The 14,034-nt window shown below is 40.2% G+C and overlaps 1 protein-coding gene across 4 annotated transcripts in view; it reads right to left on the minus strand.

The window, feature by feature from the left end:
• itgb4 (integrin, beta 4) overlaps window positions 1-13,834 on the minus strand; it is a 38,267-nt gene extending 24,433 nt beyond the window's left edge. Inside the window, exons 1-10 of one of the 4 annotated variants that reach the window (XM_037754879.1) lie at window positions 7,930-8,366; window positions 5,175-5,257; window positions 3,781-3,863; window positions 3,275-3,370; window positions 2,976-3,180; window positions 2,789-2,885; window positions 2,488-2,659; window positions 858-1,118; window positions 663-752; window positions 447-566 (exon numbers count right to left, since the gene is read on the minus strand). In XM_037754879.1, coding sequence (XP_037610807.1) covers window positions 447-566; window positions 663-752; window positions 858-1,118; window positions 2,488-2,659; window positions 2,789-2,885; window positions 2,976-3,180; window positions 3,275-3,370; window positions 3,781-3,863; window positions 5,175-5,250 — 1,200 coding nt within the window. In that variant the 5' untranslated portion in view covers window positions 5,251-5,257; window positions 7,930-8,366. Of the gene's footprint in view, window positions 1-446; window positions 567-662; window positions 753-857; window positions 1,119-2,487; window positions 2,660-2,788; window positions 2,886-2,975; window positions 3,181-3,274; window positions 3,371-3,780; window positions 3,864-5,174; window positions 5,258-7,929; window positions 8,369-12,004; window positions 12,023-13,666 lie in introns of those variants that run through there. The other 3 variants (XM_037754877.1, XM_037754878.1, XM_037754881.1) reach the window with 3 other exon arrangements.
• Window positions 13,835-14,034: the final 200 nt, after the last annotated feature.

Below are 14,034 nucleotides of genomic sequence, written 5' to 3' on the forward strand. Positions count from 1 at the left end.
ACACACACAATGTTAAAGTATATGGGATGTATCTTGTAGTGTACTGTCTGGCTGTAAAATTAAAAAAGGTTGTGATCCGGCCGCCATGTAGAAAATAGTTGAGCTAAAACCAAGCACCATTTTACAGCGAAACAGATTTTTTCACTTTAACTGCCTCATGTTTTGTAAAACTCATGAGTGAATTAGCCTCCTTTTTTAACTTATTTAGTTATTCATTTATTGTCTCCCATTATCCCCTTTGAATCCATAATGGCCAGAGATAGGGAGTGAAGTGTATTCTTCAAATCCCACTGTTGCCAATAAAAATAGAACAATAACTAATATATTGGTTTTCAGCACAACATATCAACCTAAGTAAGGACTATCAGCTTAAAAAAACAACAGTTGGTCTTCAACATACAATCCATGTGTGTCTGTGTGTTTAATCAGTTGTTTTTTCGTCTTACTATTTTTCCAGGCTTGAAATCAAAGACCCCGTCTTGTGTAATTCCATTGGTGGTAGAGAACTCTGTCTTGAAAGCCTTGGGTTTTTCCTCTGCACGGATTCTCGTATTAGTATTGATATTCTGTAAGGACATATTAGAACATCAGCAAACTTGTCTACAGAGTGCCAGCAACTGAAAAAAAGCCACGAAAAACACATGGAAGTGGTGACGTTTTACAGTGAAGGCAGTCCCCATGAGTCCCACGATATTGGCTGAGTCCCTTTGCAGCAGACCGACTTCAGCGATGGGGAAGTACTCTCGGAGTTTCTACACAGACAAGCGCACACAATACAAAAAATAAATCCATGATCTAAAACTTGACATCATGTTTCAGGAACTTCAGTGAAAGCTGAATAACTAAAACCCACCAACCTCGTAGTACGTGTAGGAGTGGTCGGTGACAGCAAAGATGGGAATGATGTTGTGTTTGCCCATCAGACGGACCAGTGTGGGTATTGAAGGGTAGTCCTGGGTTATATCCTCTGTGTATTTGCCTGCTGCGTCTAGGTGGCAACGCTCATCGTTGCGCTTTAGGATGCCTGACAGCACGTTAGCGCCGTCATGCTCGTAGTGGAAGGCTGACTCGGTGGAGAACACCAGGAGATGCGTGCTGTGGTTGCGCCAGCCGATATCCTAGATGAAGAATACCAATCAAATGGGAGCAGAAGAAACGGTGGCTTTTAGAAAATAGGGATGTCACGATACAAGAAATGTAGTAGTCGATAACAAATACCAGTGAAATTCCACGATTCTCAATACCAATTCGATACCACAGTAAAAAACGTTTTCATATTGCTGTGAAAACATCTCCTTCAAACAACTTTCTATTCAAGTCTCTTGCCAAAAACGACATTTTACAAGATTATATTTGAACACATCATGATAAATGATATGAATGAATGATAAAAATCAACACTGAAATGTTTACCTGTAACATGCTGAAACATTCAGAAAGGATTGATGTTTGTGGAAATGTTATTTAGGTTTGTGATGGTTTGTGATGGTTGGTGTCTTCTCAATGAATCATTTTGGTAGCGTGTCGGACCCAAGCTGACCAGGCCCGACCTCAGCCTCTCAGTGGCTTTTAGTTTTACTTCCTCAAGTTGCTACAGTAACAGTAGCCCAAGTAGAGAAGAATCATAAAGTCAGTGAACTGACTCACTAATGTTGTTACCCAGCAATTTATACCCAAGTTAGTTCATATTAGCTAACATTGGCCGCCATAAGCTCTACCAGACTAAGTAAGGCTGTAGCAACAAAACCATTGAGCAAAGGTGCGTTTATTGCTTATAATAATTATGTATTTAATACTCTTATTGACATGGGAGTGGGCAAATGTGATTGCTTTATGCAAATGTACAGTATGCATATATTTATTATTAGAAATCAATTAACAACACAAAACAGTTACAGATATTGTCCAGAAACCCTCACAGGTACTGCATTTAGCTTAAAAATATGATCAAATCATAACATGGCAAACTGCAGCCCAACAGGCAACGACAGCTGTCAATGTGTCAGTGTGCTGACTTGACTATGACTTGCCCCAAACTGCATGTGATTATCATAAAGTGGGCATGTCTGTAAAGGGGAGACTCGTGGGTACCCATAGAACCCATTTTCATTCACATATCTGGAGGTCAGAGGTCAAGGGGACCCCTTTGAAAATGGCCATGACAGTTTTTCCTCGCCAAAATTTAGCGCAAACTTGGAGCGTTATTTAACCTCCTTTGCGACAAGCTAGTATGGCACCAATGGATTCTTTAGGTTTTTCTAGTTTCATATGATGCCAGTATCTTCACTCTACCTTTCAAACTGAGACCGCTACAACCTCCGAAAGATCGATTGCGTGCATGCGCTAACGAAATTAGTGGCTTTAAAACGTTTTTTTGTTAACATTGACAGCCGTAATTATAATTACATATTTCATTTGTAATTTGTAATTTTGACACCCAAATTTAGGCAGAGCAACATCTGCTTTGTATTTAGTATTCTTACTAACCCCACAAACTGTAGCCTGCAATATGGCATCAAAACCTCCTTCAGGAGCATCCAGGTTGCCAGATATTCTCTCCAGCTGGAGCTTACTGCTGAAGGAAGTCAAGTTGTTGGTCAGCGGGATGACGTTTTGGAAAGAGAACGGAGGGTCGCTGTTGGTCCACGGCTGTTTAAGTCTGAGAAGGTGGAAGGAGGATGGACAAAAAAGAAAAGAAAGAGGAAATGGCATGTACATTTCGATTAAACTACCATTATGTATGTGCTTAACTTTCTCCGATGTGATCATGTTACATGTCTTCACTTACTTTTCGGGCCTCATGTCCGTCTGGGGCTCGATCACTTTATCCACAAACTTTCCAAACCCAATGGTGTAGTCATCTGACAGTGTCTTAACCAACTTAGCTACAGGAATACATTCACTTCACCATCAGTATTACTGCGACAGCTTACTCAACAGTCGTCACAACACGTTTCCAATACAAACACGCTCACCCAGCATAGATCCCATGCTCTTCAAGTTTTCCAAATCGTCAGCCATGGAGTTGGAGAAGTCCATAAGTATATAAAGGTCCAAAGGACCTTTTTCTGGAGCAAACACTTCCACTTCCACCGACTTCTTCTCTCCTGGCAGAAAGCTCATGCTAATCTGCTGTGGAGACACTTGAAACCGCTTAAGCGTCGTATCGATTTGTTGTTGCTGAAAACAGAGAGAAAGTTACAATTTCCGACTTTTTTTTATCTAAAAAAAAGAATGGTTGACTGGAAGAGGAATGAGAGTGGTGAGGACTTACTCTTTCTATCTTCATATTGCTTTGTTCTATGATGACAGCTGCGCAGCCATGGGCAATTATATTCTGGTGCAGGTCACAGCGAGGGCCATTAAAATTCTGAGCAAACAGGAAGTTTGATTAGTAAATCCTGTAGAACCACCCTTGTTAACAGCTTATTTTGAAAACCGAACGTAGTCGCATGTGTATCATCCCGCCAACTTCAGCAAGTCCATCACTGTCAGCTCGATCTGGGTCATTTGAATGCATTTACCGTCGGATGATTTGACATTATAAGTAATAAAAGAAAAACAACTTTTTGTTTTCTCATAATAACGAGATAATTATCTCGTTATCTTGAGATAACAACACAATTAACTTGTGATCTTGAGATAACTGCATTAAAAAAATGTGTTTGAATCATGTCCCCTTTGGGGCTTCCTGAGGAATGCCACAGCCATAATGATTTGTCTCAGGACTGACAGATCTGAATCCAGTTCTTTTGTACTCCTGCTGTTTTGTGTTCTCACCTCATCAGAGCAGTACGCACAGTGTATCCCAGACTGCAGGCATTCTGAACAGGTCCCGGCCTTGGAAGCGAAGCAGTAGTTCACTGTAGGGAGGGAGGGTGGGGGGGGTTGGAGGTGCCAGGAAGAGTCAGAGTCACAAAGAGGCAACAAAGTGAGAATCAAACCCATGAAGCATAGCTAGAATACCTTCAGTAACACTAAACAGATCTGATTTTCTCCTGACTGTGTTCCAAACGAAACCAATGCTGAAAGCAACAGCTTCCTAACAGCGATACAGTAGTAAACAAACAGGTAGATAACATAAAGATATAAAAAGGCCCTGATCTTTCATAAATACAGAACATATAATGTATACACTGTAGCCATCAGTAATATTATACTGTATGCCATACACACATCAGTCTAAAATAGTGGTTTAACTGAGCTTTATCAAAGAGGACCTATTATGCTTTTGTGTGTTTTCCCTTTACTTCAGTGTGTTATATAGTGTTTTTGTGCATGTAAAAGGTCTGCAAAGTTACAAACTCCCCCCCACAGAAACACCGCTCCTGAACTACCTGAAACCTTCCTCGCGTGAAGTCCTGCTTTTTCTTCTGTAACGTGATGATGTCACCAAGTAAGACATTTGCATAACACCTGCCTAGCGGCTAGTTTGGCACGCCCTCAAACAAAGCTAGTTAGAGCGGAGCTGGAGCGGAGGCTGAAGAGTTTAGTTCGGTTAACCAATCACAACAGTGGGCCAGTGGGCAGGAGCTCAAACAGAGCGGATCAGACAGAGGGACAGTTGGTAGGAGAAAAGTAAAGCGTTTTTTTGAACATTAAAGCATGTAAACTTGTTCTAGTAGAAACCCAAAATACAAGTATGAACCTGAAAATGAGCATAATAGGTCCTCTTTAAGTTTAGGGCTGCATCTAACTATTATTATAATTATTAAGGAATATGTTTTTATATGATATCATATTAGTATATTATATTTATGATTCATCAATTAATCATTTAGTCAATATAATGACCAATGAAATTCGTGAAAACATCGATTAACAATCTCCCCAGGGCCAAGTCGAAGTTTTCAAATTGCTTGTTTCTTCCGATCAACAGTGAAAAATAGAGAAATGTTCAATTTTTAATTGAACAAAATCTGAAAATCCCTGCATTTCAGAGTCTTGAAACAGAAACTGTGAGGAACTTTCTCTGATAAATGACTTAAACAAATAATTATTGATTCACTTACTGTCAACTACCCTCTTGACATTGATGACAAGTCTCTAAAACTAAAAATATGGTAATTGATTGATCGCCAACTATCCTATTTAGGCTACTACTTGCATACAAAATAACGTAGGTCCATAAATGACTTGTAGTGAAATTAAATTATGACTCGGGGCTTCCTCACCTTCAGCATAACAACAGGTCAACAGGACGGCTAGAAGCCCGAGCCCCACTGAGAGATATAGCGTCCATCTCCCCATCTCCCTCCTGCAACACAAACACAAACAAATACATTCATATATGCACATGAACACTATACAGCTACAATCCACTGTTACAGAGAGAAAGACTTTTCTCCTCTGGTGATATCTCTGCAGACTATGGTGTAACTTGAACCACCTGTACTTTCCCTCAGTCAAGCCTCGGAGAAAGTGAACAGGCCCAGACACTCCCCTTACCTTCACCTCAGTTTGTGAAAACAGAAAGACACTCTGTACTTTCAGAAAATAACACTACAAACAGCCTGTTTTAAACATTTGTCCTCTTCAATAATAACTCAAAAATACATAAACATTCTTTTTATACCTGAGTATAGGCATAAATACAATTTTAAAGGATCTGTTCACCCAAATTACACATGTAATTCTAACTCAGCTCTAGCAGTGTGACGTGTAAGATATCTATCTCTGAGATTTCTGCCTACACCCCAATACAATGGAGATAAATGGAAATGTCCGCCGAAAAAAGCTGTCGACAGATTTCTTTGAAACAACTTTTGTCAAAGGAAATCAAGCAATTTTGATTGTGGTCCTGCATAGTGCTCCAGGAATGAGTCCTAAAACCCGGGAATGAGTTAGCATTTTAGCATTTCTGGTTCCCTCGTCTGGAAGTCAATGCTTTTTTTGCATAGGTTTTTAGTGAGATGCCTGAAATAAGGTCTGTGGTTAACACAAGCTGAAGAGATTTTAATGTTTTGACATAAAATACATCAATAAATACCCCAGTTGTGAATTTTGAAGCCTTAATATGTCTTAAAAAAGGCGGTTGCTAACAAGAGGCTAAATGAGACTACTAAACGTCATCACGCCGACTCATCCTCCTTTACAGCCTCGTTGTGTATCCTCGCGCTCATGCAACCATGGTGTAACGTTAGCTTTTTACTTCTGGCGATGCATTCACACTTCAAAAATCATAAAAAGTGGTGTTCATTTGTGAAGATTATTTTACGGAACAAAATGTGTAAGTATCATAAACTTGTGCTTGCCACAGTTTATTTTCTGCGAATAATCCAAAACTGAATGGAAAAATCCCATTGGCTATTTGTCGGGGGGTGGGAGGGTGTTCTATTCTCCTATTCTAAAATTATAATATGACCATGCCCTTTAAACCTGGATATAGGTGGCTAAGTAATGCCTTTCATACATTTTAAATGGGTGAATCATCTGCTATAGCTCATTTCAGATAGAGGAGAACTATAAAGAGCATGTTGAGGCATGATAGAATGTGATAAAAAAAATAACGACAGGAAGGGACCGACACAGGGTGGGACCTGGAACTATACCGGGCAGCATGCTGCGTCTAGACTCGCCACAATAAAACCACTTTATCATTTTATGCTGGAATCTTGGCTAGAGAACAATCTGATAGACAGGAAAGCTGCAAAAAAAAAAGATCTCCACTAAAGACAGGAGGTGGAGAGTGAACAAAGGGCACTATGTGGCATGAAATGTCTCAGTAATTGTCTCAGTGGGCAGATAACTGAATAATGTGCCGCCACAAAAAAATGATGATTTGTGCTCTGAAGATTTACAACTCCGAGGAGGAATTTCTCCTCGAGGCGAGAGAATGGCCTGTGCGAGTTAAAAACATAGTCTGACAACACATGGGAAAGGCACCTTAGCACCTCGCTGTGAAGCTGCCTACAGGTGTGTGTGTGTGTGTGTGTGTGTGTGTGTGTGTGTGTGTGTGTGTGTGTGTGCGGTGTCACATAAATCACTGACTGAGATGGGTCAGGAGAAAAAAACAGAACAGACCAGCGACTATCCTCCAAACTTGACCACCAGTCACGGAATACGAGCCGAGTAGAGAAAAAGCACTTTGTATTTTTCCTCCTTCTCAGACAAAATCACAGACACGCAGGCGTTTATGACACTGACAATAAACTGGGAGACACTAATTACCGTTTCCAAAAGACAGAAAATAGAACTGAGTCATTCATGTTGTTTTTGCTTTGGTGGTGCACAAAAAGAGGGGACATTCTTCCTGAGTTTAAAGCCGTAGTTGTCTCTACAGACAACAAGATGCCTGCCAGGTGAACATACCACCACTGGGCGTGGGGCTGACCCCCGCCATGACATCATCCATAAGGGGTGGGGGTCTTTAGTAACAGGTGTAGGGGTCGTGCTCGGTGACCTGCCTTTGACAGGAAGCTAAATCACGACTACACACACCTGGAAAATCCCATCCTTTGAAGCTATTACTACGTTCCACTTAAGAAACATAAATAACACAAAGCAAACTAATACAGCCGAGCTTAATATGTCAAAATCAGTAGACAACCGCAAGCTGTTTCTCTACTGTTTGTTCTGGTCCAGTTTCTTTCACCTGTGATGCATTATAGTCTGTGCTCTGATACGGTCAACCATGCAGGAAATAATAACAAAAAAAGAGAAAATAAGCACAAAGCGAAAACCAAATCTGCCCAGAGCTCAGTCTTGCAACTCTAAAACCACATGCCGAGATATAAAAGTTACATAACGCACGCTTTGTAACCGCTCACCTTACTCAAAAGTCACGCAAATGTGAACCAGCAGAATAAGCAACAGTACATTTTGCAAAGCGGCACAGAGTAGAACACATTTAAGGTTAAGGGCATTGAAAACAATGGAGCCATGAGGAAATGTATGACTGGATACAAAGAGATTACTGATCAAACAAACCTCTTACTGCGCTCTCGCCCAGACCGAGTCCAAAAGTCCAACAATAAATAAGAAAATCTTTTGCTTGCTTAGTTTGACCCAAGAGTTGGGAAAAGTTTGTATCCACCTGTAGAAAGGAAAAAAACGTCTTCTCCAAATCCTCGTTTAAGTTCAAAGCTACAAAAAGAAAAGTCGGATAGACTTGCAGCTTTTCTTTTCTGTCTTTTGTTTCTTCCTTCCAGTACAGTCCGGTCTGGTCAAATATTGACTTATTTGTCCTTAATCTCAGCTGAGTCGAGTGTGTGTGTGTGTGTGTCTCTGCGTGTGTGCAGGAGTTTTAAAGTGTGTGTGGGAGAGAGATATGAGAGACAGTGAGACTCAGAGCGAATGAGTGAATATGACTGAGTGTGCTGTGACTTGATCCCTTTAGCTTCTGCGCACACACACACACACACACATACACACACACACACTCTCCCTTCCCTATCCAGGTGAGTAGCTGTGACGGAGAGGGTTAACTCCCTTCCTGCATCTCTACCTCTTCCCCACCCTTATTAGAAGTTAAAAGCGCCACACCTCCGTGTGTCAAGGCCCCCTCCCTGCTGCATTCCACCCCAACACGAGTTCACCTGTGTGGGCTTGAGAGCAGGGAAGGCAGGCCCCTCCTTCCATGGCCTGCTCCCAGGCTCTTGGGAGTGGCACACGGAGCAGAACACTGCCCGCAGGCTATGGGAAACGGCTTTGTGACTCTTGTGTTTACACAATCGAGTGCTCATACTAACGGGCACATTTTCTTCTCATCAAATATTTGATGTGAACATTATGATTGCCACATATCTTTTCTCGGAGTTAATGCCACTTCCTTCGCTTTGTAGAAGATGTGAAGTACCAGTTTGGTAATTCCTTGAGCAGAGGGACCAGCGTGGCACACTGAACCTGACACTCAATCCTAGTGCTCACTGCGTTTAATTGTGTTTCTACAGCCTTTTACAAAAGGAGCTTACAAAGCTAGAGTGGACTAGATGGTGGAGACCAACCCACAACTCCACAGGTTTAAATATCCTCCATCCTTTACAACAAAACAGGTCATTTTTCATTGCCTTACAACCCAACCCATTGTCAGTACATCTTCCATCATACCTTCCAAAATTACCCTTATGGCCGTTACAAATGAAACCGTTTCTGATCGGGTGCCACTGATTGGACAGGAGAAGTTAGCTGATCAAGAGCTTCCTGAAACAAAGAATGACAGAAAACACTACATCGGTCATAACAACCACTATGGTTAAGGTTTGGATGAGGTAGGCAGCAGAGGTACTCAGATATTTTACTTAAATAAAAGTAGTGATACCCCAGTGTAAAAATACTCTGTTACAAGTAGGTAAGTAAACTTAAGTACTTAAGTAAAAGTACAAAAGTATTAATATCAAAGCATCAAAAATAAAAGTACTCGTTTTTTTTAGAAAAGCCCATTTTATAATAATGTATATTGTATTATAATTATTGATGTATTCATGTGTACATTGCATTAATATTCCAACTGGCTACTTGTAATTTAAAGGTGCTAAATGTGAGATTGGGAGCATTTCTATTGCCTCCACACAGCTCTCAACATGGCGACAGCTGAGCCGGCAGCTCGTAGCTAACGGTGCTAACAACGCTAACAGTGGAATCAACGGCAACAGTTCTGACAGAGCTAACAGTGTTAACATGACATTAACTGGAGGGTAGGTGCTAGTTTCTGCAACAGCGGCGTTAGTCGGGACGGCGTTATCAGCTGTAACCGCTGTATGACCGCAGTGCAGAGCGGCGTGAGCTAGCAAGCTACGTTAACAATGCACGGAGAAGCTCGGATTACAACACACACAGAGGGAGAGCGATTTCATTTTCTGCTCAGGGAGACATTACTCATCTATATCTTTACATAGCAAATAGTTATTTGCTGCTATATTAGTGGTCTGAATATTGTATAGAGAACCTTTAAAGTTTTTAGGGCTTTTTCAACGCCTTATTGATAGTGAGAGTGAGATTGTATAAAGATAGTAATGAAAGGGGAGAGAGAGGTGTTGACATGCAGCAAAGGGCCACATGTCGAATTTGAACCCTGGGCCGCTGCAGTAAGGACTCAGCCTTGGTACATGAGACGCCCGCTGTACCAGGTGAGCTATAGAGGGCCTGTAGAAAGAACCTTTAACTATATATATCATGTATATATTACTTTCTATTCTGCTGGGTAGCTTGTGAATTTCCCCCCTAGGGATCAATAAAGTCTTCTTAATATAATTATATCATTATTTATTTGTTGATTCAATTTTGAATTCTTAATCTGAATCTGGAGAATAACTTGTAACTTAAGTTAAAAGATAAAAATATATAAAGATATAAAGTAGCATTAAATGGAAAATACTCAAGTAAAGTACAAGTACCTCATAAAGTACCAACTACAAGTACCTCATAATTGGCCCTGAGAAATATAATGAATCCCTAAAATAATTCCCAAACTGTCAGTGTAAATATTTGGTTGGTGTGATTACACACATAAAAATGTATAGCATGAGAAACGACACAAATTAAGTCCTACACCAGCATTCTTTCTTCTTAACCATATTTGTCTCAACAGAGTTTAGGTGGTGAATCATTTGCGGTTTCCCTCTGGCATTGATAACTGCTTTTGTGAAACCTCCACATGGATCCATCCACAGTATGAGTATACTACTAAGGTATTCTGGCCTTCCTGATACTCATAGTTATGCAGATGATACACAGATGTACATTTCTTCATCACCCACTAGTGGTATCAGACCTGTTAATAACTTGGTTAACTGCATTGCCTATATAAACCTGTGGATGATACAAAATGTTCTGAAAAAACAAAAGTTGTAATTATTGCACCAAATAACTCCTTATTACCACTCTTTCTTATTTACATTTATATTGTGCTCACATAGTATGTATTCCTTAACAAAGTTGCATTTAATCAAATTAGCACAAACTAATTTACACACTGAACCCCTGGGGCAACGTGTTATGTTTTTGGTCTTTTAATTACTGAACAAACTACTACCTTTTACATCCCTACATTCCTTTAACACTCACATTTTAATTCTTCCACTGGACCAGGAATCTCTCGACAGTAGTTTAGGTCAGGATTCACATAAATGATTAGACAGATTTTAATTTGTTTTCACATTGTTTCCTAGGTAATCACCTCTATTAATCATAGATTGAATATAAGAAGTGGACGTAGTCACCGTGACGTCAACCATTAGTTTGTGGACTGTTGTTTTGAAGCCTTGAGTTTGGAATTTTGGCCGTCGCCATCTTGGTTTTTTGGAACCAGAAGTGACACGAGAGGGTGGACCTAAGTACAACCGAACACTGAATAGGACACATTTAAGCGTCCACAATGTTACAATTAACTTTTAAAGAAACTGAAAACAGCGCTGTGATAGCGACCTGTCAATCACAAGGTAGCCATGCCCTAAAGCATACTCTGCTTTATGGTCTATTTGACTCTAAATGGGACCATAATTTACTAAATGAACATCATGCTGTACTGAAGAAGACTTGAAACTAGTGATTGAGACCATGAACTCATGTTTACAATCTTTACTGAGGTAATAAATCAAGAGAGAAGTAGGCTCATTTTCTCATACAATCAGACTTCTTTTCGCCCCCTGCTGGATATTAGAAAGAATGCAAGTTTAAGGCACTTCAGCATTGGCTTCACTTTTCAGACACTGAGGTTTTCCACTGCTTTTAATCAAGGCTTTTCCTATAACTGTAACCTTTATCTATTTTTTTTAATAGTTTGATAAATGACTTTGTGTTGCATTGTTGAAGGGAGTAGTAGGCGTTCCAGATAGGGCTAGTGTCAGAGCGATCGGTATTGTTTATTTCTCTGGAAAGCTCTTTTCTCTCGTCTCCAACAGACCACACAGCAGATGTTAAAGGTTATTCTCGATCACTGTCTCTGCACTACACTCTATCACTTATAACTGGACTCACACAGACTCAGATCAGTACCCATGGTGAACCTGTGACACAAATCTGGGATTCAAGGAGTTAAAAGCCTTTTCCTCTTCAAAGTACATACCACAATCTGAACGGGGGACATACACAGCCAGGCTCCTAGCAACCAGATCTGGTTTGATACAATGGCTAACTTCTCTCGAGGGGAACAAAACCTCTGCGGAGACAACTCTCTGGCTTCCTTGGCTGACACTCTGGCACTTTGCCACTCTAAACAGCCCTCTCACATGTTGGAGGAGGAGCTGGAAGGGAGTGTCCCACCTACTGTATTCACTTTTAATTTGTGCGAAGGTTCCCTGAGTGCAAGCACTTTTCAGGCTCGATTTGAGCTTTCAGTGTTAGTGACTCCCAGCAGTTAATGTGAGCAATTTGGGAAGTGGCATATATTATATGTTATGTCTATTGTAAATGTGGATTAGAGAATAAAATCTCCTGTTCTTTATTATCCTATAAAATGCATCCTAAAGCAGGAGTTCATACCCAGATAGGATTGAATCAACTGTAAGTTACTGTTAGGCAGAAATATTGCAGACCGTTCTCATTCACTGTTCGTACTTATACCTACGAAAAGTAAAGCACTGCAATTCGTATATAACCCACGAAATTGTGAGCCAGGACATGCAGGGCTGCCGCTAAGGATGTTAAGTGACAGTAAAAGTATAGTATAGTATAAACACAGGACTTTCACCCCGGAGTCCGTTGTTCCGTGTGAAACCTGTGAAACCAAAGGTCAATGTTGACTTATTTTAACTTACATTCGTTGAGTAACTTACGTTTAACTAATGCCAGATACGTAAATTAAATAATAAACATACTTATTGTATGTAATAAACATAAGTTATTTAACCCAAACCACAATATTTTCCTAAACCTAACAAAATAGTTGTTGCCTAAACAGGTTCTGCTCTGCAGGGGCTTGGGCAGACGCACTGGTTGCCCGAATTGCTGGACATTTTGCAGTGCGAGTGCGAGGAAAAATTAATAATAACTTTTCATAAGATATCATACATAACAAACCGTTGCATGAGGATGAGGATACATTGAATTTAGAGACTGATGCCTGACATTGAAACCAAATTGAAAGCGCCTGTTATGTTTAATGTTGAACATAATTTAATTTCAATCATGACTGACACTGAATCAACACTGATTCGCCCACACAACCCTAAAGTGTCTGTTTCCCAGTCCTCATTTAATAATAACATGAGCCTTATTGAATGTGGATCCAATGTCAACATATTAAATGACATATTGAAAGTTTTATTTTCCACCTCAACCATATAGCAACCTATGAACTCTGTTGAAATAACGTCTTTTACAATCTGGGACATCAGTGTGTGTAAAGAATCCCAAGTAAGCATATATGAGACCACAGTAACCTCTTTCATTTACCTCCTTACTGTACCAAATAACCCAGTTTAAAAGATTTAAGGTTATTTATTATCATTATACTATTAATATTTAGAAATATGTTTATTCAACTATACACTTATTGTCTACATTCAGGAGAAACGTTATTTAATGTATAGCGAAAGTGAAATTAGATTGTTCATTGACCCCCTGAAACTCCATTAAAACACATATAGTATAGTATACTCACTATAGTATTATGTACTATGTATTATGTAGTACTATAGTAAGGACCACCGGGTATCACAGCTGTAGCATATTTAGCATTTATCAGTCCTTTGCATACATGCTAATTCTAACTTCAGACGTCACTTACTGTGAACAAGATGCTGTCGTGGTGAAGTGGACCTCATTAGCAGAAAAGACGGTCGACACACAGAGGCTGCTGGGAACCCAAAATAATCCTTTAAGTGTAAAAAAGAAGAATTGTGTAAGTTTTTGGATACAGAGGGAAAGTCTCACTCTCAGCTCCCTCAGCTCACTTCAGACTGAGTCCGGGCTGTGCCCACTCCTCTCCTCACATTTACATGACAAAAACTGCACTTTTTGGATCAGTGAGCTCATTCAGTGCCTAACGTATAATGGCGTCTCCCTTTTCCCACCATTAATCTGCCACAGCAGAGGACAGCCATGAGGACACCCGGGACATTTCAGGGTTAAAAGTGAAACATTTTCAGACAGAGT

Source organism: Sebastes umbrosus, chromosome 20 (genome assembly GCF_015220745.1).
Source record: "Sebastes umbrosus isolate fSebUmb1 chromosome 20, fSebUmb1.pri, whole genome shotgun sequence".
Classification (NCBI taxonomy): Eukaryota; Metazoa; Chordata; class Actinopteri; order Perciformes; family Sebastidae; genus Sebastes; species Sebastes umbrosus.